The 20,285-nt window shown below is 44.0% G+C and overlaps 1 protein-coding gene across 1 annotated transcript in view; it reads right to left on the bottom strand.

Moving 5' to 3' along the window:
- Positions 1-18,578, bottom strand: part of cadps2 (Ca++-dependent secretion activator 2) — a 184,293-nt gene extending 165,715 nt beyond the window's left edge. The window contains exon 1 of the mRNA XM_073472131.1: positions 17,995-18,578. Coding sequence (XP_073328232.1) covers positions 17,995-18,342 — 348 coding nt within the window. The 5' untranslated portion in view covers positions 18,343-18,578. The remainder of the gene's footprint in view (positions 1-17,994) is intronic.
- Positions 18,579-20,285: the final 1,707 nt, after the last annotated feature.

Genomic DNA, 20,285 nt, shown 5'->3' with positions numbered 1-20,285 from the left:
TTTCATGTCTGATGGCAAGTAGGCTTCACTTTACAAGGAAATCACTTCGGTGGTGCAGCTGCAGACAGACACCTTATAGGCAGGGAAGAGGAGGAGGTAAGGTTATTCACACGTCTGACATGGGATGAGCTGACGGCGTCGCAGCACTCTGTGTTGAGCCGTGGAAGATATGCAAATGCTCCAGAGGAGGTTGTGTGGACAGCAAAAGGTGATGTAGCCCCGTAAGAAGTGATCCTGCTTCGTAACAGAGTTAATCCTGAAGTTACCTCGCCATCACAACTACTTGCTTCATAGTACAGGCCCATGATCTTGTTAGCCGAAAATAACTGCCAGGGGTCGTTGCCAAGATGGCTGCAGAAGGTGGCAAGACGTCAGGCCCCCGGGAAGAGCGGCAGGCTTTGAAGCCAGTTTTCATAGTGGTCAAACCGTGAAGTTACATCATCACGTGATGCACTGGGGCCCAAAAATACTGTTTCCCATAAGCTAACATTGAGAAAGACGCGTCTGTAAAAGGGTGGATACATTTTTTGGGGCGTCAAAACCTAAAATATGGCTCATTTTACTGTCATAATTTGAGCCAGTTGGTGTAATAATATTCAGAAAGTCTAGAAGAGCCGCACCATTAAATTATTTTATCCCCATTCAAGTTAGCCGGTCGCTAAACAGGAAGTTAGCCGGCCTCGGTCGCCAGAAGTCTCAGGTGCGTACGCTCTATAGGCCACACAACGTGGAAGATCCAGGTGTTGTTATCAAGCCTTTTTGGCTTCATGCACCATTCTGAGCAGCTTTCATAGGAATGAACGGGGCTCGGTCTCCATGGCTGTGTCCAGATATAAAAAAATGTCCTCGCAAGACGTGCCTACAAGGACTTCAGATCAATCAATTATCATTAGTAGATGGTGACAATCTTGGCCAATCACGGTTCGGTGAAGAAGTGCCCCCTAACTCACCCAAACTGCAAAATATCACAAGAAAACGTATCATTGTTCTTCATGATAAAGTCTGGTTTCAGGTGAGCTCCACCGCTCTGCTGGACCTACAGATCAGGAGGAGCTCTGCGTCTTAACGAGGATGTCAGTCAACAGTAAGAGGACAAACAGAGGAGAAACATCTGGACGTGTTCGATGTTAACCAGGTCGATGTGGGCAGCTGCTTCTTCAACTAATATACTGTATGTTCTGTGTATGTGCTGTGTGTGTGTGTGTGTGTGTGTGTGTGTGTGTGTGTGTGTGTGTGTGTGTGTGTGTGTGTGTGTGTGTGGGCATCTTTATCAGCACACAGCAGAGGCGCTGTGGGGGAGAATCAGCCATGACAAACCTGGGAGACAGTTTCCTTCAACAGCCAAAGTCAACCTCAGTCTTCATTCTCACTTCTGCTCCTCTTCTCTTTCTGCTGTCACATAAATGGCCGACCGTGTCATTCATGTCAGGACAGATGGAGCCGGTCACTTCAGAACCGGTCTTTGTCTGTGTGTGTGTTTAGTCTGGAACATGATTAGCCTAGCTTAGCGTAAAAGACTGGAAGCATGGGGGGAAACAGCCAGCCTGGTTTTGTCCGAGGATCTGAACTACGGCTCAGAGTCTCACCAGTGACTCCACAGACTCCACACCGTCGGACTGACGATGGAAAATAAAACTAAACAAACATAAATCTTCTTTCTGTATTTGTCAGATTCCTCACAGCTCCCTCTGTAAAGGTGTCACGTTGCGACGCTCGTCAGATTCGGGGGCAGTTCTCCCGTTTTCCTTCATTAGTATGGACCGAGTTAAATGCGAGGCTCTACATGGAGAGCATGGAGAATAATCCCTGTTTCCGCGGGTGATCATTATATTTGCTTGGTGAAGGGATCAAAGACAGTTAAAACACGGGCTGTTTGCTGCAGAGACCCTGATCAGGGAGTGAAACTAACGTGGTTGAGAGCATTAAAAAAAAAAAAATGTCTTCAGCAGCTCAGGAGAAATAAAATGACCCAGTATGACCCTTTTTTCATTTTATAGGTTTTTTATGCATTTATTAAATAAAGATCAAACATCAACAACTCACTGGATACAGCAGGTGAGAAAAATCAAACATATTCGAAACCAAAACTACTAAATGCACTTTTGTAAGTGAGTGATGTCACAGAGCCTTTAATGGGTGAAACCAACACCAAGGTTCAGAAACTGAGCGATTGGCAACACTTCTCCTTCAACGAATCCTAAATGGGAGCAAAGTGTGAAACGACAGGGTGAATACTTTTTTATTTGCTTTAAAAAGGTTTTGGTTCGAGAGCCAACTCTCAAAAATCAGAATGTCGGAGTGTCCTTGAACGCATCAACAAGAGTGAGAGTTTTCAAAACAGCCTCAGCTTTTAACTCGCGTCCACCGGCCGCGACGATGTGGGAAGTAAAAGTGGCTAAATATCATCTGTGATGGAGGATCGCTCTGCAGAAAGTTTCAAGTCTCTGCGGGTTGACTTCCAGAGAGTATTTAGACGGTGACGATAGAGCAGAGATGCAAGATGGTGTGTATGTGATTCATTGTCGGAAATTAGATGTAACATGCAAAAAAACAGCCATTACGACCCCTTAAACCAGCGCCGGAGAGACGTCCGGCTGCACGTCTTGTATTTCTACGCTGTGTTTTGCTACTTTAACTGAACCTCTGTACTTCCTCCACCTCTGGTAGAAGCTGGTAAAAGTCAGAGCATCAACAAAGCTTTTAAAATTCCTCCTGAGGGGGGAATGAATGTCTGCACCGGCAATCCATCCAACAGTTTTTGAGATGTTTCACTCAAAACCACAAATTGGCTCCAGCCTCTCACAGACCCTCAAGGACCCTCTCGACTCAGAGCGAGCCTGAAGGCTGTGCTGAAGCCCCACACGGGGGGAATAAAGTGAGATAGTCTGATGACTGACGAGTGGAGAGGTAATTAAAAGGTATAAAACAGCGTGATTGTGCAGATCGGAGGGAGAAATTCAAGCCGAAGTGACTTTGGTCTGAAGGGTTTCGGCTGTGAGATCTGCAGAGTCTTTGTGCTTCGCTGTGCCTCCACTCAATTAAGAGTTCACGAGAATACAAAGGAACAATAGAAACATTCAGGACCGAGCCGGCTGACTCAACTGCGAATATTAGACCTTCAACAGGAAACAGTAAAAGAAAAAGAAAAGTGTGCTGTTTTGTTTGGAGCTGATGCTGCTCATCTGGGGGCTGACAGACAGCTGCTGATAACTGAACATTAAAGTGAAAAAAATCGATTAAAAGAATAGATGAGGCCCCGCTGGAGCTCCAGTTTTACACTCAACATGACGGAGAAGCTTTCTGTAAATCATGAAAAAAAAAATAGTAAAATACAGAGAACACACTGTGCTGATACACAGAAGCTCAAAACATGTGACTGAGTCACCGCTCTGGAAAATATAACGACGCTCTGCAAGAGGACGAGGCGAGAAAATCAACCAGTGCGTTTCTGTCTGAGTGTTGCATGAACTCTACGTCTGCATATTAAATATAACAACTACTTTAATTTTAAGGAGGAGAAAAAACAGAGTCAGACTTGTGAGCTCCAGAAAAACACTGGATCCTTCATTTCCCACAATGCAACTGGATAGCATCTTACACTTACACCCTTGCTGCCTGGTAAACATCCAGGTTTGCGATGCAGCCTTTTTCTTCAGATTAGTAGAGGTGGAAATCACAAGTTGAATTATTATTATCGATTCTTTGGACAACATACCATATTTGCCGACATCAGATAGTTTGCTATCTGTGTTTCAAAGTCTCGGTCTCGTGTCGGACTCGGACAAAGAGGGCTCTGGATACTATCTCGAGATCACGACTGCAGAGACGTCACTGTATAATATAACTGTCTGATACCTTCTGTACTTAATGATGGTTTCTATGAGGTCAGAGTCACCAAGATAACTATCGTGCTCGGTGGATGATAAAACCTGGAAAAGGAGCGTTCGAATAAAAGTGGTTGAGTTAATTTCACCTTCTCAGGTTTGTTTATTTGCTGATCATAGAAAAACAAAGAATTTTAGAGGTAGGTGGGGAGTTAAGTCTTATATCGGCCGATATTCACACGTTTGTTTGCAATGATCCTTAAAATGTTGTGAACAGACGCTCTGTGACAGAGGCTGGATACTTGTTCTGCGGGTGTCTGGGACTAGTCTTGGTCTCCGTCTCAACTCCTCAGTCTCGGTCTTGTCTCGATACATTCTGGTTTTGATCGCGACTCGGTCTCACTGAGCACTGAGCTGTGTGCCACCATGAAGTGATATTTAACCTCCTCTGTCGGAGTATAAACTGCTTCACAAAACAGGGCTGGTTTACAGACAATCATGGAGGGAGAAGCTGATGGTAAAAATATCGACTGTGTGCTCCCTTAACGACCAAACTAACAGGAAAAAAAGATTGTTGAGCTTCTTCTCCGTCAATTCTTAATTAAAAGAAATCGTTTTCTTTGTTTCCCACAGGATCGACAGAGCTTGTAGAAAAGTATCTATTAAAGACATTATGATGATTGTGAATCAATAATTTTAAAAATGTTTGTTGGTCCAAAATGAGTGTCCTGTTTATCTCTGTGTAAAACTCAGACAGCTGGTCCGGCTCTTAACAAGGTTCGTCAGCCAGTGTTGGTGGACACAGAGACACTGACTTGACAGAGGAGGTCAGAATACTAGAAACACCCGAATAAAATGCTGAAACAAATAACTGAACGCTCTGTGACAGTGTCACAGGAGAGGTTGTGCAGGTGTAGCTAAATAAAGTGGCCACTGAGCGTATTTGAAAGCGGGTCACGCGGGGTTAACTCCACGCTGCCTCGAACGCTCAGACAGCCGCCATCATCTGCAGTCCTCCGGAGGCCGAGGATATTTATGAGTCGTCATAAATAAATGTGTATTGACAGGTTGAGCGGCTTGCATCATGTCCCTGTGTGGCAGCCGGATCAGCCTGCAGTTTCACTCGGTGCTTCTGGTGACTAATGACGTCCCCCGAGGCGTCTCCGCCGCCGCTCGGCACGCCACTCGTTTGTTGAGATGACAGCCTACTCTGTCGTCCCCCTGCAAAGGCTCCTGAGACTTTATGTCTGCCTCCGTGTAAGTGTGCGACTTCAGATTGTCTGAAGAGAAAAGGTTTGTTGAATAGCAGGACGACGACGTGCACAGGTGTCGAGTCTGTCTTAATGCAGGTTGTCTCGTATCTGGCATTGTGTTGTGCTTGTTTCCTTGGTTTTTCTGATATTTAGCTAATTGAGCTGTTAAGTTTAAAAAAAGAAAATCCCACGCTGTAGGTCACGTCTTTAGTTTTTTGTCTTTCCTCCTACAACCAAACCTCTTTCTTGGCAGGAGTTGTTTAAGAATCCAGAGGCGGCTTCTCTCAGGAGCGACGCTGAATCCTCTCTCACAGCTAAACTTGGTTACAGGACTTCAATGGGTGTAATCCACTCCTTTAAAAAAAATCAGATAAACATCGTGTCTCCAGTATTTCCTCTCTGGCAGCTGAACATTTGGCAGCCGTCTGCTGTAGAGTCATGATGCCTTCAGTCTTCGATCAGTCGGAGGTTTCATGGAGGAAAAATGTGTCATAAGTTCGCTCCACGCTGAAGTGAGTCTCGACCGCAGACTGATGTGATGCACCGTCAATAACCTGATTCGAGGGAAGTTACAGGAAGAAAAGGCTTGTGAGTTATTCACAAGAGACGATGGAAGAGATGACGCCTAAACTGTTTCACCATGCAAACTAATACAGAAAGCACAAGGGGTCAAAGCAGGAGCAGTCTGGGTAATAACTCAGGATGCAAAAAGTTATTTCTTATTTCTTTGCCTTAACAATCGATTATCGATTAATCATTAACAATATGTTGAATCTTTTTCCATCAGCACACTGCTGTAGCCGCTGACACGATCTGTGTTTGATGTAAAATCAGAGTCGGCTACATCAGGAGGTAAAAGAGCAGATATAGTGAACAGAAAGTTAGTTGAGTGATGAACTAAGTAACACAAAGTAATGACTTCATTTTAATTACGTCACTGTTCAACAACTGAGGCGACGAAATGGCTAAAATGTAATATCAGTGTACAGAGTCTTATTTTTGTTTCTCACACCAGCATGTTGTGTTTTATCTGGATGTATCTGAAAAACAAGCATCTGTAATCTGTTATTATCAATTCATGATTAATCATCAACATCCCGAGTAACAGCGTCAACGTTTTCTTTCAAATGTCTTTCTAAATTAAAAGTTGAGTCTCTGTATTTACACAATACAGAGTTTTTAAAGTCTTCACTGTACATGAACTTCATCTGCAGAATAACCCGAGAGAAAATAACTAACAGAGAACATATCGCCAAAAACTCAACTCCAGCCCTGCACAGTATCGTCCTGTACAGGGTTATTTCTCTCCCCCTCAGATCCTCAAACACTGTTATGTGTTAGTCTCAGCATTCAGCTCACTCCCACTGATCTGTTGTAATTTATTTTATTCAGCTGAGAGGTTTGTGTAGGTGAAGAGAGGGAGCGCAGCGCTGAGAGCAGGAGAGCGAGAGGTTTTCCAGTCAGGTGCTCATTCAGCCTCAGCAGTGCATGCTGGACGTTCTGCTGTGGGTGTAGAAGTTGGGAGGATGTCCTGACGTATCGGTCGCTGTTCATCCAAACAGCTTAAAATAACCAGTGTTGTCACATTCAAGAGGAAGAAGTTTGAGTTTATTAATAACTTGAACAAGACTACAGCGATGCTAGCAGCTCTGTAGGTTTTCTTAAAAGTACCGTTAAAATATCGTCTCGTCTCTCGAGCTGAGTGTATCGTCACACCCGTAATCTTTATGTTTTGGACGAAACACTGATCAAACTGTCGCTGATTAAGTATTTGACTCAGTAATATGAGTTTTATGTTACGACATCAGCAGTTTGAAAGTGTTTCTTTACTTTAAATCTGCAGCAGAAACACTGAACTGAGAAGATTTCACCGTTCTTCAGACTCAACAAGTCAACATATAGAAACGAGTCGCTGCAATTTTAATGTGTTGCCTGCAGACGCACAGCAGCAGAAATCACTCACACACACACACAAAAACAGTTTCTTATGCTGAAAACCATTTTATAAATATTGTAGAAGTTCAATATTTACTTATATACAACTCTGATCCCCAAAAGTTGGGACATAAATCATTCACAAACAAACTGTGTTCACTGACAACAGCTTTACTACGTGTTGAATGTTGCCCCATCCTTGTGAACAGCTGAGCCTTTGGATGCCCCTGTTGACCGGTGCACAGGTTATATATACTGTATGTGACTGCAGTGAGATATTTGGAAACAGTAAGAAGAAGAAGAAGAAGAAGAAGAAGAAGAAGAAGAAGAAGAAGAAGAAGAAGAAGAAGAAGAAGAAGACACGCCATGAAGGCAACAACAGAAACAAATGAAGCCGGAGCCGCTCTTTCATCATTTCCTCCACATAAGTAGAAAACAAATGTTTGTTTTTAGATTGGTCTGTTATCAGGTCTTCATTCTGATTAATAACGGCAGCCATGGCAACAGGATAAAGACAAAGTTTAACATCTAAAAAATTGAGATTTAAAACCAGTCTTGACAATAACGACGTCACGTTTCTGTTCACTGCTGTCTCCTTGTCTCCTTCACTTCCCTCCCTTCCTCTCCTCTGAAGGAGGAAACACTCGGTTGTTCTCTCCGTCTCTCCTGCCAGATGTTTCCTGGATGGGACTCATGAGACGTCGTTTCTCTTCACAACACAGAGACTCAAACACTGAAAACTTCTCAGAGGTCAACAACACGCTCTCATTAAAACAATCCAGTTTGTGTGAGACAGGAGATGATTCAGCTCTTTTATACTCAGAGTTGTTTCTGTTGTGTCCATGAGTTCAGTAAATACTGAAGCTGGAAAGAAAACAAGTCGTTTGCTCCATCAAACTTTCTCATAAAGAATATTTTCCCGTCTCGCTGTGCAGAGATCTCTGCTGTGCAGAACGTGGGATTCTTGCAGCATTTTTTAAATTACATTAGATTTACAGTATTGTGTTGTTAAACAGGCCTGAGCACTGCTTCAGTGTTGGTGTTTTTGGACCTCCGATGGAAAAATTCATGAAAACAACGCGAAAACAAAACAATCTTGCTGTAATGAGGGAAAATAAAACTCCACCGATGGTACAAGTGGACAACAAATCTTTTATGTCTCACTGAAACGCTTCTCTCTCTGTGATTGTGTCGTATATTAGGTGTTATACGATATTTTCACTAGAAATTAGACAAATATACTTGATAAGATTTAGATCTTAGTAGTGGGGGATATATCCATATATCTTTAGTTAAAACTAATGAGACTAAAAACAAATATATGTCTGATGTTTCATTTAATCTGAAGCGTCAGAAAATTGTGAAAAAGTCAAAAGTTATTCAGTCAGATATAAAAACAGAGAAAAGAAACTGGTCCCGGCTCAAATAACTCGATAATGTTCCCGACTGAAGTTTCATACAGACTTCAAAAACCCTCTGGTGACTTTTAATTCAGTGTCATCAGGTCAAAATGTCCAAATACTTCAGACCTCACTGAGTGACGCCAGCATGACGGTGAACACTTCTGTTGTGTAGCCTCACAGAGCTGTTAGCACGGCTGGAGACTCTTCAGTCTTCATCAGTCACTTCAATGATTCATTGATAATTACTCGAGATGCATCATGTTTATCAGACCGGCACATTATCAGCCTGATATCGTGGTTGTTGTTTGCACCTTTAAAGTTGATCCACCAATAAACACAAAGAAGAAGAAGAAGAAGAATATGGGTTATTAAATCATCCATCTTTGTCCACCACATCTTCATCGTGTTTCTCACCCTCAGGTGCATCAACTACAACTACAATCGTCTTCTCAGTCCTCATGCTCAGAGATCTGTATCACTGCACACGGCGACTTTTTCATCATTTAAATTCCTTTTATTCAGAAAAGTCCTTCCAACAATCAGACTACAGCAGGCTACAAAATAAAAGCTGCATCTTTTCAACACATAATTACAGAAACAAAACATGTATCCGTCTGCAGTGCCTCGCACGTTTGTTGTTATCTACAATAATATTGTTTTCACATGGCAGCTTTAAGATAAGGCATCTGTTGACTCTGCTGCACACACCTCCTCAGAGCTGGAGGCAAAGTTGAAGGTGCCTCCTCAGATCTTGGCTGATTAGCTGGGCTCGCTGTAACAGTTACTAGTCTCGTCCAGATTTCCATTAAAAAAAACCTCTGAGTTTTTTAATCACTCGCAGGTGATCTCTGCCTCCCTCCGACAGACCTCCTACATAAGTAACGTTAGCCTAATGTCCGCCCACTATTCAAAGCATGGGAGCAACGTCGTGACGTCACTTTACTGTCCAGCTGAGGCCGGCCAAATCAACATGAGCTGCAGACTCATAGTTATGCTCTGTCTCTGCATCTTCCACGTTTGCATCGCGATGCATCTTATAATCGAGACATTTCCACATATTTAGTGATCATTAATTAATGATTAATAAGTCCTGATCTTGGGCTCTGGGAAAACCAAACAACTAATAGAATAATCAAGAAAATAATACAGACATTAACAGATGTATAAATAATAAATAAAACAGTTACATGTTCTTGAATCATAAAACTTGCAGTACGTTTTCCTTCCATCACATGTGGTGATAAAACACAGACTCACTTGTTTGTTGGTTGTCTGCAACAGTCAGATTGCATGTTCTCAAACTGATCCATATTGCAGCCCTGCTATAATATTAGCTGGAGAAAGGTAGAAACAGAGCCGACCATGTACAGTGTTAACTCGCTGTACTGGACTGTACTGTGATGTCGTGCTGACTGCAGCTGAGCTGACTGAGGGGCCGTCTTTGGCCCCGGGGCCCGGCTGACTCGCTGTCTGATGCTCTTCACGGAGCTCCCTGCTCTGTGGAAGCCCTGCTGAGACATCCTTTCAGTTGTCGAAGAGAGAGAAGAGGAGGAGGAGGAGGAGGAGGAGGAGGAGGAGGAGGAGGAGAGGTTACATAACCCTCTGAGAAGAACTCCGTCTCAGGGAATCTGACAGGGGAAGGAGAGATGACAAAGGAGGACGGAAGTCGCCTCCAGCAAATCTGCGGCCAAAATTTTCGCCCACCACCCGCCGCAAAAAAAAAAAAAGAAACACACACAAGCCCCCACATCAGCAGAAGATGCTCCTTATAGCAGAGAAGCAGGAGGAGATGGTGTTTATCTTGTTTGTGTAATAAACAGCTGCCAGGGGATTAGATGAGTGCAGGGAGGGATGCGTGGGTCTCCACCAGGAGGGGGGTTTCTGCAGTTCTGGTTTCCCTGCTCCGTTTGTCAGGCACGCTGTGAAACAGGACAAAAACAGAAACACCGGGGGAAGACTGGAGGCCTCCGATGTTCGAGAGAGGCACGAAAACACAGCAGGTGGGAGTTTCCTCATAAATGTCATACCTCACAAATAAATACATAAATTATTAAATATATACTCATTTCTATTATTGGCTGCTTCACTCTGACCACCTGGACCAGTTTCTCTACGTTTCTCTACATTTTAAATTAAAACTTTCGAGGCTGCAGCAGAAGTTGGAAAATATTCAGAGAGTCTGCTGAGATGTGAGTCCACGAGGTCAGAGGCGGCAACAGTATAAAATGTTTCACTCCTTCACTCAAAACTCAGTGAGAAATATCGAAGGCTCCACAGGTTTCTGAGGCAGCAGCGGCTCCTCGTCCACCTCTGAAGACGGGAATGACAGAAGCTGGGCTCAAAGTTCTGCAGAGAAAAGAGCTCTGAAGTAACTTTCTACTGACGATGTGAAAGTCAGTCAGGTAGTTAAAGCTTTGTAGCTTCAGGCTGCCGTCCAGCTGTGCTGCTGCTGCTCAGCCTCCACTGAACATCCACCAAAACTCTGCTTCAAGACTCTTAAAGATCTCCATCAACCGTCTGAGACTGAAAAACTCCTCCACAGTGTCTCCTGTCTGCTGGTTTAATTCAGCTCAAACATCAATCTGGCACATCCACATTGATTTTTAGGAAGTCTGGACAGCAAAAAAAAAAAATCACATGAAAAGATTTTTGATTTTTGCAAATTGGATCCAAACCGCAGTTGGGGTGGTTTGAAATCCAATGAAGATTGGATTTCCACAGATGCGTCATCCCTCACATCGGATTTTAAAGTGTCTTTTGTGCCTCTCGCAGCACGACACACAACACGGCGCCAAGTCCAGAGTCAGGGGAGAGCTTCAGAACAGCTGAGCAGAATCCATGGACGACGACACAGAGGACAGTCATTGGACAGTCCCACTGGAATAAACTGTCCGCACTGCAACCTGACCACATGATTAATTGTAGGGATGCACGATATGGATTTTTGTCAGCCGATATCGATACATTGACAGAAAACTACCAGCTTTAAAAAGGTGCAAACCAACACCTACAGTTTAGTCAATGACAGTCATTCAGCTTCATAATACTGGCTCCATTTATCAGCGATGACTTCACGGATACCAAATACAGCAGATAATATACATTCATGCTGATAAATATCCTGCATCACTAACAGTTTGGAGAGCGAGGTGATCACCATTTCTCGTACTTCCGCGCTGGAAAGCCGCGTCGCCAGCGGATGTAGTGACTGACGCCTACGTCGTTACCACAGCGACCCACGCAGATAAGTTGGTGACATATAAATGTGCACAGTCGGTCTTTTTAACCATTTTAGATGCAGCCACTGTCACGCTGTGCACCTAGTTAACAATGTATGGCAAATAAATCAATTTCTTTGTATTTTTTTATCATATACATCCTATTATTATGTCATGTTTTCTTCCTGTAAACCTCACGTAAGCTTGTACTAAGCAACAACCAATCGTATCATGTCATCCACCATCAATCAGTCTTCAACGTTATTGGATTTGGACTTGTAGCTTTGACAGAAGGGAAGCTGGTATCGATGGAGTTGAGCTGCTGTCAGACAGTTACCGCTTGCTTCTTTAGCCGTGCAGCTAACGTTAGCAGCCCTATTAGCTGACCAACGTTAGGCCCCCGGGTTGCAAGGAGCCAAACCCGGCAGAAAACCACCTTGGTGCTGTATTCCCTGGCGTCAGATTGGCCGACGTCGGTCTCGGATGCTGCGTCAGGTCCCGCTTATGTTTAGCCAGGCCCACTGATCACATCATCAGCCGTGTTCACTCGCAGCCCCCGGTGATCCGGTCAGACATGACAGAACATGTAGCTGCATGGCGGCGAGTGTAGCCACAATAACTAGTCCCTCCACACCGAAACGTTTTCACAGGAAACACGTAAATACGCAGAAACAAATATGACTCCACCTTCTGTTTCAGCTCCATTTCAAACATCTGAATTGAGAAACAAATCACGTTTGGCAGAAATCTGCCGGCAGCTCTTCGGAGGCTCAAACTCTCTGATTTAACTAGATTGATTCTTTCAGTTCAATTCAATTAAATTCAAAAAACTTTATTTGTCCCCGGGAGGCAATTAAAGGCACGGTTTACGATTAAAATGGGAAAAAACATAAAGACAAACAAGATTACTATTGACTTCTCCTCTCGCCATGTTGTTTGGTCGAAGTCCTGCACAGATCGGGTCCGGTTTGTAGCTCTGGAGGGAGAGTCTGATCAGCAGCCTTTTTTAACTTGCAATCTAAATTATTTATAAGGATTAGGAATGAGTCTAAATCACTGTGCTCTCTGGGAAAAAACATCCTGTGTTTTATCCGAGCAGCCGCTGGTGAAACCTGGGCTGTTTCCTTCCTCTCGTCTGATTCACAACATGTTTAATCTGCTCCTGGAAGATTTCATCAATACCAGACGCCTGTTGGAAAAAACATGAACCTGAAGCCCTCTGAGACAGAAGACGCAGAGTGTTACACACCTTTTTATTACTTTCTTGATATCTTACAACTCTACTTTCTTACAACCTCATTCAGACGGGCGGTATTAAAAAAAACGGAGACAAGAGCTCTTTGTCTTTTTGAAATGGCTTCGTAAAAAATAAGACACACGAGCCTTTAAACAAAAAGCTGAGAGGAAGCAGCTCATTCAGTCCAACAGAGAAACTATGCAAACAAGGAAATACTGAATGTTGCACGGCTGGTTCCTCCGCCTCAGTTTCTCTACAAACTTCCTCTAAAGCCTTCAGGTTTACAGTCTGATTCATAACTATGAGATCTCACTGATGTCACTGCTTTACACAAACCTATAAAAACCTGTTAATATTAAATCAGCAAACAGGATATAAATACTTCACTGAAGGGGATGCTAATGGATTAAAACTGAACACAGCAGACATCAGAGACATTGTCATTTCTGATACCAGCATCACAAATGCCTCAGAAATACTGGAATCGGTCTCTGCGAGTACACAAGTCGATGCATCGATACACAAAGTTCAGGTACAGGAATCGGTAAAAGTAGGAAGCTAACAATGGTTTTAGTAGTTAACATCTGCTGCATCTGATTGGTTTGAATATTTCTTGGCTCTGAGCAGTTACCAGGAAACCACTAGTGCAACAACTCATGATTATTGTCATTGTTGAATAATCTTTCAATTATTTTCTTGATGAATAAATGAGTCACTTGGTCTGAAAACGCTGAAAAATGTCGATCAGTGTTTCCCAAAGCCCAACACGACGTCCTCAAATGTCTCGTTTCGTCCACAACACAAAGATGTTGAGTTAACCGTCAGAGAGGAGGAAAGAAACAGGAACATATTCACGTTTGAGGATCTGGACTCAGAACATTTTACTCAAACCAACTGACAATCAGAATGAATCTAATAGCTGAGGCCTAGTTGTTGAATTGTTGCAGCTCCACTGGTCGTCGAGTTGAGTCGAGCAGCGCCCACGATGGACCTGAGTAGGGCCAAGCCTCGTCTGCCCAACCTCCGAGCGAGCCGTGTCACCGTGTTCACTTTCAGCTGTTTCAGGAGTCGTGTTTAGTCACTGCTGGTGAAAACACAACGTTTCCTGTAATGCTGCTTCATAATAAAAGCTTTTAAATTACTAAATAATGGGGGGGCTTTTATTGTGAAGAAGTTATAGGAAATTAAACGTGTTTGTAACTGAATTAGCGGAGCCGCTTTGTTAGCGGTGAGTCTTCGATAGTGCTGCGAGGATCGATACAAGCACGTCATCAAACCCAGTAGAGCCAGCGCCCAACTTTACCATCGGACTTTCACTTTCAGAATAATCTGCACCATCATCAGGCCTCAAAATGTGACTTTGCAGGTTTTTTGGTCCACACCTGTGATGAACATGCAGATAATACTCCGGAGCTGAGACACAGATCCGGCTTCAGTTTGGCTGTTGTGAGCTCAAACATCGACACTGGAAACTGTTCAAGGATCATATTAGCGCTCTCTCAACGTCTTCGGCCTTCACCTGCAAACTAACATCGCTTTAGATTCTGTGTTGATCATTTTCCAATTCATCCGTCGGCTATGAAATTCTTTCCATTCGTTCAGTTTCTTTAAAGTTCATTTCTACAAAAGAAAACATTGCACAGCCTCAAATGTGAAGTTCGTTCTTGACCTTGGAAACAGCTCTCAGAACAGCTGACTCAAAAGGTTAACTCAGAAGCTGTAGGGCTTTTAATTATGTCACTTAATAGACTATGAGTTCTGATTTTTTTGTCGTTATTCAGTTTCTACTACATCGAGTTATAGAGATAAACAGGAAACACTTTTGGGTTTCTTTTCACATTAAAAAACAACCAGTGTCATCATTAATGTGTTTTCTGGGAGGGGGAAACCCGGAGCATCACGGAGGCCCACAGTGAACACGCTGCAGGCAGAGTTTGTGCGTGGGCCGACGCTAAGCACCGACGTGCATCATTAACTCCTCCTCCAGAGCCGGCAGGAAACTGACGGGATTCAAGACGACGACAGCTCTTCTGTGCAGCGTGTACACCGAGGAAGACGAGGAGGGAAGATCATCACTTCCATCACAAAAAAATGAAACACGTTGTTTCTTCCAGAGCTGATGAGAAGGAAGCGAGCTGAGCGCAGTACTGATCAGAAGAAGATGGCGGCTGGTGAAGATGTTTACGAGGCAGAAGATCATTTAGACAATTATCTTGGGAACAAGAATCCACTTTTTAGATTTGCAAGAACCTTTGTGGCTTCGCATCGAACATTTTGACAAAAGGTTAAACATGACAAATGATTTTACAGTGGTTACGGCTGCACAACTGATCGATATGGCCCCATATTGCAGAAGCTCACTTTCCTGATAAAAGGTAAATGTGTCAGTACTGTGGTGCTGCTGAGACGTCCCGGCCTACAAATCCTCAGACGTAAGAAAACGTGTCTGTTTGTGCAAAAATGATGTTTCCCACTAACCATGAATTATATCACAACTGCTATGTGTCAAAATGATCATGATGTCTCTGACGTGCAGCCCTGACTGTGGTCTTTGTTGTTACTCGTAAACAGACGATAAATAACACGATTTTGTGTGATGTGAGTCAGATTTCACACTAAAGGCCGACAGCTGCCTTTACATTAACATTTGAAAACACCTGCAGGACGTGATGCTGTATAAACAGTAGCTCCACATGTAATTATGTCTCTGCAGAGAAGAGAAAACTGGAGTGTGGATCGGTCGCGGCTGGCTGATACCTGATCCGTTTAAAAAGGTCAATATTAGCTCCACTACGATTTCATCGAGCTCAATCGCAGCGTCGCTCGTCCCAACTGTGCGGAAAGTCGATGGAGACGATGCTCTGAGTTTGTACGACCTCAGGTTTCCTCTAATGACCGATAAATCCACTCCCGTCGATGAACCGTATCCTGAACGGATTCTAGATCCTGCAGCGATCCTACCGGGCAGGACTCAGGGGATTCGAACTGGAAATCGATGACACACCGGCTGCCACCACAAAGGAGCGCCTCAACATGAGTAACTCTACTTCCTCTGTGACACAACGAATCGATGCCACACTCTCCAGTCTGTTAATGAATTCACACTCTGTTTATTTATGAATCAATGCAGTGAGGAGCAGGACATCCAGCGCCGGCTGGAGTGAAAATAAAAAATTCAGTAAGAGGCCCGATATCTCCTGCTGGAACCTCCAGTTTCTGTCTAATTAATGTGACATGGGTGTAATATTCTGAACCTACACTTGCGCACAAATAAACTCCCACGTCTGCTTTCTGTCTGAGCAGATTTTACTCACACACACACACACACACTCACACACACTCGTGTAAGCTGAATGAAAATTCCTCGTCTGCATGTTGGAGCGAAACACTACGAGTCGCTCATTAACGGGCTTTCCAGCGGCACAGGAGAACACGGGGGTTCTTTGGGCAGAACTGGCTTCCCTGCTTGTTTTCCTAACAGCGAGAGCTCGCAGGTCCAGGCTGCCCTCCAGCACAGCGCAGACTCATTCATCTGAATCTAACGTGGACAAACCCAGGGAGAGCTGCCCACCAAATCGGCTGAATAAGCCTCGACTGAGGCACTTCAGTGCATCCTGCAGTCTCACGCAGCCAAAGCAGGAAAACATATACATGCACTGAAAACATGCCAGCCTTGTGTTTAGCTTAAAATAAAGGTCATCTAACACCAGTGTTGGGGGTAATCTATTTCTTTTAGTGGTAACAGAGTAACATAACGCATTACTAATAATATTTCAGTCATATATTGCTACAGTCATGTCAGGTAACACGTTACAATCCACGTTACCGACCGAAGTGAAGCGTTTATTGTTGTTTTTTTGTCTTGTCATGTCATTATAGGCTACATCATAGAAAGTATATGTCTATATGACTGAGCCTACAATTAAAAATATCTATTCATATCTCATAATATATCAGAATTTGATCCTTTGTCGTTCGTTTATTTAAAAAGATTTCGGGTGTTTAATTGTTCTGTAGAGGTTATTTGGGCATTTTGTTGAAAGTAACTAAACAGTAGTGTAATAAGTAATATATTACTCTACGCAGACAGTAATATTGTAACGTGGCCCACAAGGAGCGATCGACCCTCCTGTCGGTGCAGTGATTCAGTATCAGCTTTAATGTTGCAGAAAACCCACCAGGACTCAGTTCACATGAGTTGATGTTTGCATTTAAAGGATTACGGCACACATACTGAGAATACTGAGTTTAGGAGACACAGATTTTCAGAGGGAGAGGGTTTAAATGATTTGTTCTGGTACTCTAGCTCCGGTTTCTGTTCTGGTGAGGACTGCGTGTTTGAATAACCCGTGTCAAATGGCTCACACGATCTTTTGAAAAGCAATTTCAGAAACCACAGCAGGGAGGAGGTGCCCTGGTGGCTCAGTTGGTACAGCGTGTGCCCCACGATCAGCATCTGTCCTCTCGCTGCAGCTGCCTGGGGTTCGAGTCCAATCTACAGCCCCTTCCTGCATGTCATCCTCTCTCCATCCCTACACTGTCCTGTCAATGAAGTCGTGAAAAGGTCAATATATACTTAAAACAACACAAACTGCCAAGCGCATGCATCAGAAATACCGATACTCCAGGTTTTCTACAAAGTCTTGGCAGACATACCAGATTTCATAAGGATTTCGTTCAATTTAAGATTGACATGCGGCGTACCAAGCGAAGAGACACAGGACAAACGACTCAACGTGAAAACATCAGAAATGTCAGTGGATGATCAACTCGGCATTGATTTCATACACTATGCAGCGCTGGTTTAATGAATAATTGAAACTTAACAGCCGAATCACAATGACGGCCGTCGCCCTCCAGGGAGTGTTTTGGTACGGCACCAATGTGGAAGCAACAAGAGAATCGAGGACAGAAGTAAACGTTTAGTCCAAATAAGTGATTCCTCTGCGGGTTATATGTATTCCGAATTAATTTATAGCCCCTTATGATTCAAAACAACACTGAAGGTTTGTTTTTTGTTCTGAATACTTTGTCAGGTTAGAGAGTTAACGTTAAATTGTGACATTTTCAAAGGAGGTTCGGTAGCGGGTCCGCTCGTGCCAGACAACAGGTGCACAGACTCACCTTCTGCTGCCGCCGGGCCATGTCGGTGGGCTGCTTGGCGTTGAACGGGTAGGCGATGCACCGCAGGACGAACACGTAGATCTGAAGTTTAATCTTCCTCTCCTCTTCCTCCTTCTGGAGCCGCTCGCGCTCCTTCCTCTCCTCCTCTTCACCTGTAGCGTCGCTGTCTTTGGCACCTTTGCCGGCGGCGCCTCCAGGTGCGGCGGGCTGCCGCTGCTGGCCGCCCGCCCGGCTGCTGCTGTTCCCCCGTTTCCCAGCCGAGGACGCGGCCGCTTTCCTCGGATCCTCCTGGACAACTCCTGGGTCGGACTCCCCGCCGGTGTCCTCGCTGGAGGACGGGTCCAGCATGGCTCACGGCGGTAAAAAAACTCCGGTTCGGAACCGACAGACCCGGAGAAAAAGAGAAACACCTGTTTAAGCTTTACTTTGTTTGTTTTAGTCGACGTGGCGCTCGCGGCTGCACTTCACCGACCCGCGCTGCTTCCCTGCTGCCGCCGGCGGTGCGTCAGGAGCCGCGACCTGTCACGCAACCGTCGGTGTTTTCCTGCGGGGCGGAGCGTGAACGGTTAATATCTGGAGGTGTAGTCGCGTGCGCTTCGCTCCGTCGCACGGGGTGGATGTGTCGGAATGGCAGCGCGCGCCCTCCGCCGCTGGCTGCTGCACGGGTGCTCGCGCGCTCTGGGAATGAGCGCTCCAGCACACAGGTGAGCAACCTGTGGCTGCAGAGAGAGGAGCGGCGGCGGAGAGGTGTCACTCTGTCGGTGTTTCAGGGAACCGCAGGATACTGAGAGTGTTTTTCTCCGAGAGGACTACAAAAGACAGGCATGAACTGTGTGCTTTAAAGGAGCAGTTCACCCAAAAATTAAAATTCAGTCCTCATGTTGATGGAAAGTCTGGCGAAGTTTTGTAGTCCACAAAACATTTTTTGGAGTATAAGATAAGATATACTCGACCCATGACTCAGTAGTCTTTACTACATAATTAGGCTGCATGAGTCACTCTTCACCTCCCGAGCTTTGCTCCCACTGTGCCCTCTTCAAGCTCCACTGATCTGAAAGTGCACACCTGACTGCATCTTTCATTGTTGTGACGTTATCACGCAGACAAAATCTGTCCTCCGACAGACAGACAGACACGTAAACACCTGCCAAAGTACCCAAAAATCTCTTCTGTGACAGTTACCGCTGCAAAATGTGTCTCCAGGATCACAGGACAACACTTTGCAGGTCAGGATTAAAAAGGTTTTACATGCAGTGAGATACCTCTTGCTGCGTAGACAATCTTTGACTTGAAATGGTTGCAACTTGTGTTTACCCCCCCCACACACACACACTCACACACGCACACAACTGAAATTACTCCACTAAAAATGACAATGTATTAAAAATATTCAGGATCACAGCACGAGCAGATTACACAGAGGAAAAGGTCAAACCTCCAGAATTATTAATATGGAAATCAGGAAGTAACTCATAAAGTACAAAACACAGAGGGCAGCCCCTCTCACACTCTTTTCATTATTACAGAAGCATATTGTTTTATTTATTTATTTATATATTTATTCAGTGTTGTTGTAAAGGCACAATGTGTATGGAGGGAAACATGTACATATATTCTTATATATATACATCAATCAAAAAAGATAAAGTTACATAGTGTCTGTGTAAATGTACACATCAATACGTATATAAAATACCTGCTTCCTTTTTCTTTCCTTTAAAAAAAACACTCGTCTGATCATAAACATCCGATAAACTTATATTTGGCAAACATTTCAGTCACTGTTGTGAACGTGCTGGAAAGTGTGATGTGTGGAGGGAAAAAAATGAATTATAATATGTTGTCCCCTTATATTAATTAACAGTTCAGAACAAAATACGTCTCCAACAACGTCATTATAAAGATGAATGTCTGACTGTATTATGCAGCATCAGCTTTAGTGGTAGATGCTCTGTGTCTTTACAGTAAACTGTATGAAAACAGTGTTCAGACGGTAACTTAAAGGGACTGAAGCCACTAGAGGTCAGTGTTTCTCTCACGTATTTTATCACAGATCAGTCAGATCAGAGATTTAAATGTTTCCAGAGCAACAGAGGAAACAGACGCTGTGGGAGACTCACCTTATCTCACCTTAAATAACAAAAATCATCACATATTAGGGACCTGATTTAATAAAGCTTTGTTTTAATCACTGATCAGTGAACCAGTCTCAAAATGTTCAGGCTCATTGGACCACTGACACCACACCCCGGTTACTGTACTGTAGCAGAGCACTCAGAGTGTAGAGGACG

Source organism: Pagrus major, chromosome 8 (assembly GCF_040436345.1).
Source record: "Pagrus major chromosome 8, Pma_NU_1.0".
NCBI classification, from domain to species: domain Eukaryota; kingdom Metazoa; phylum Chordata; class Actinopteri; order Spariformes; family Sparidae; genus Pagrus; species Pagrus major.
Note: the sequence above shows the minus strand (reverse complement) of the source record. Positions and strands in the feature narration are given on the sequence as shown.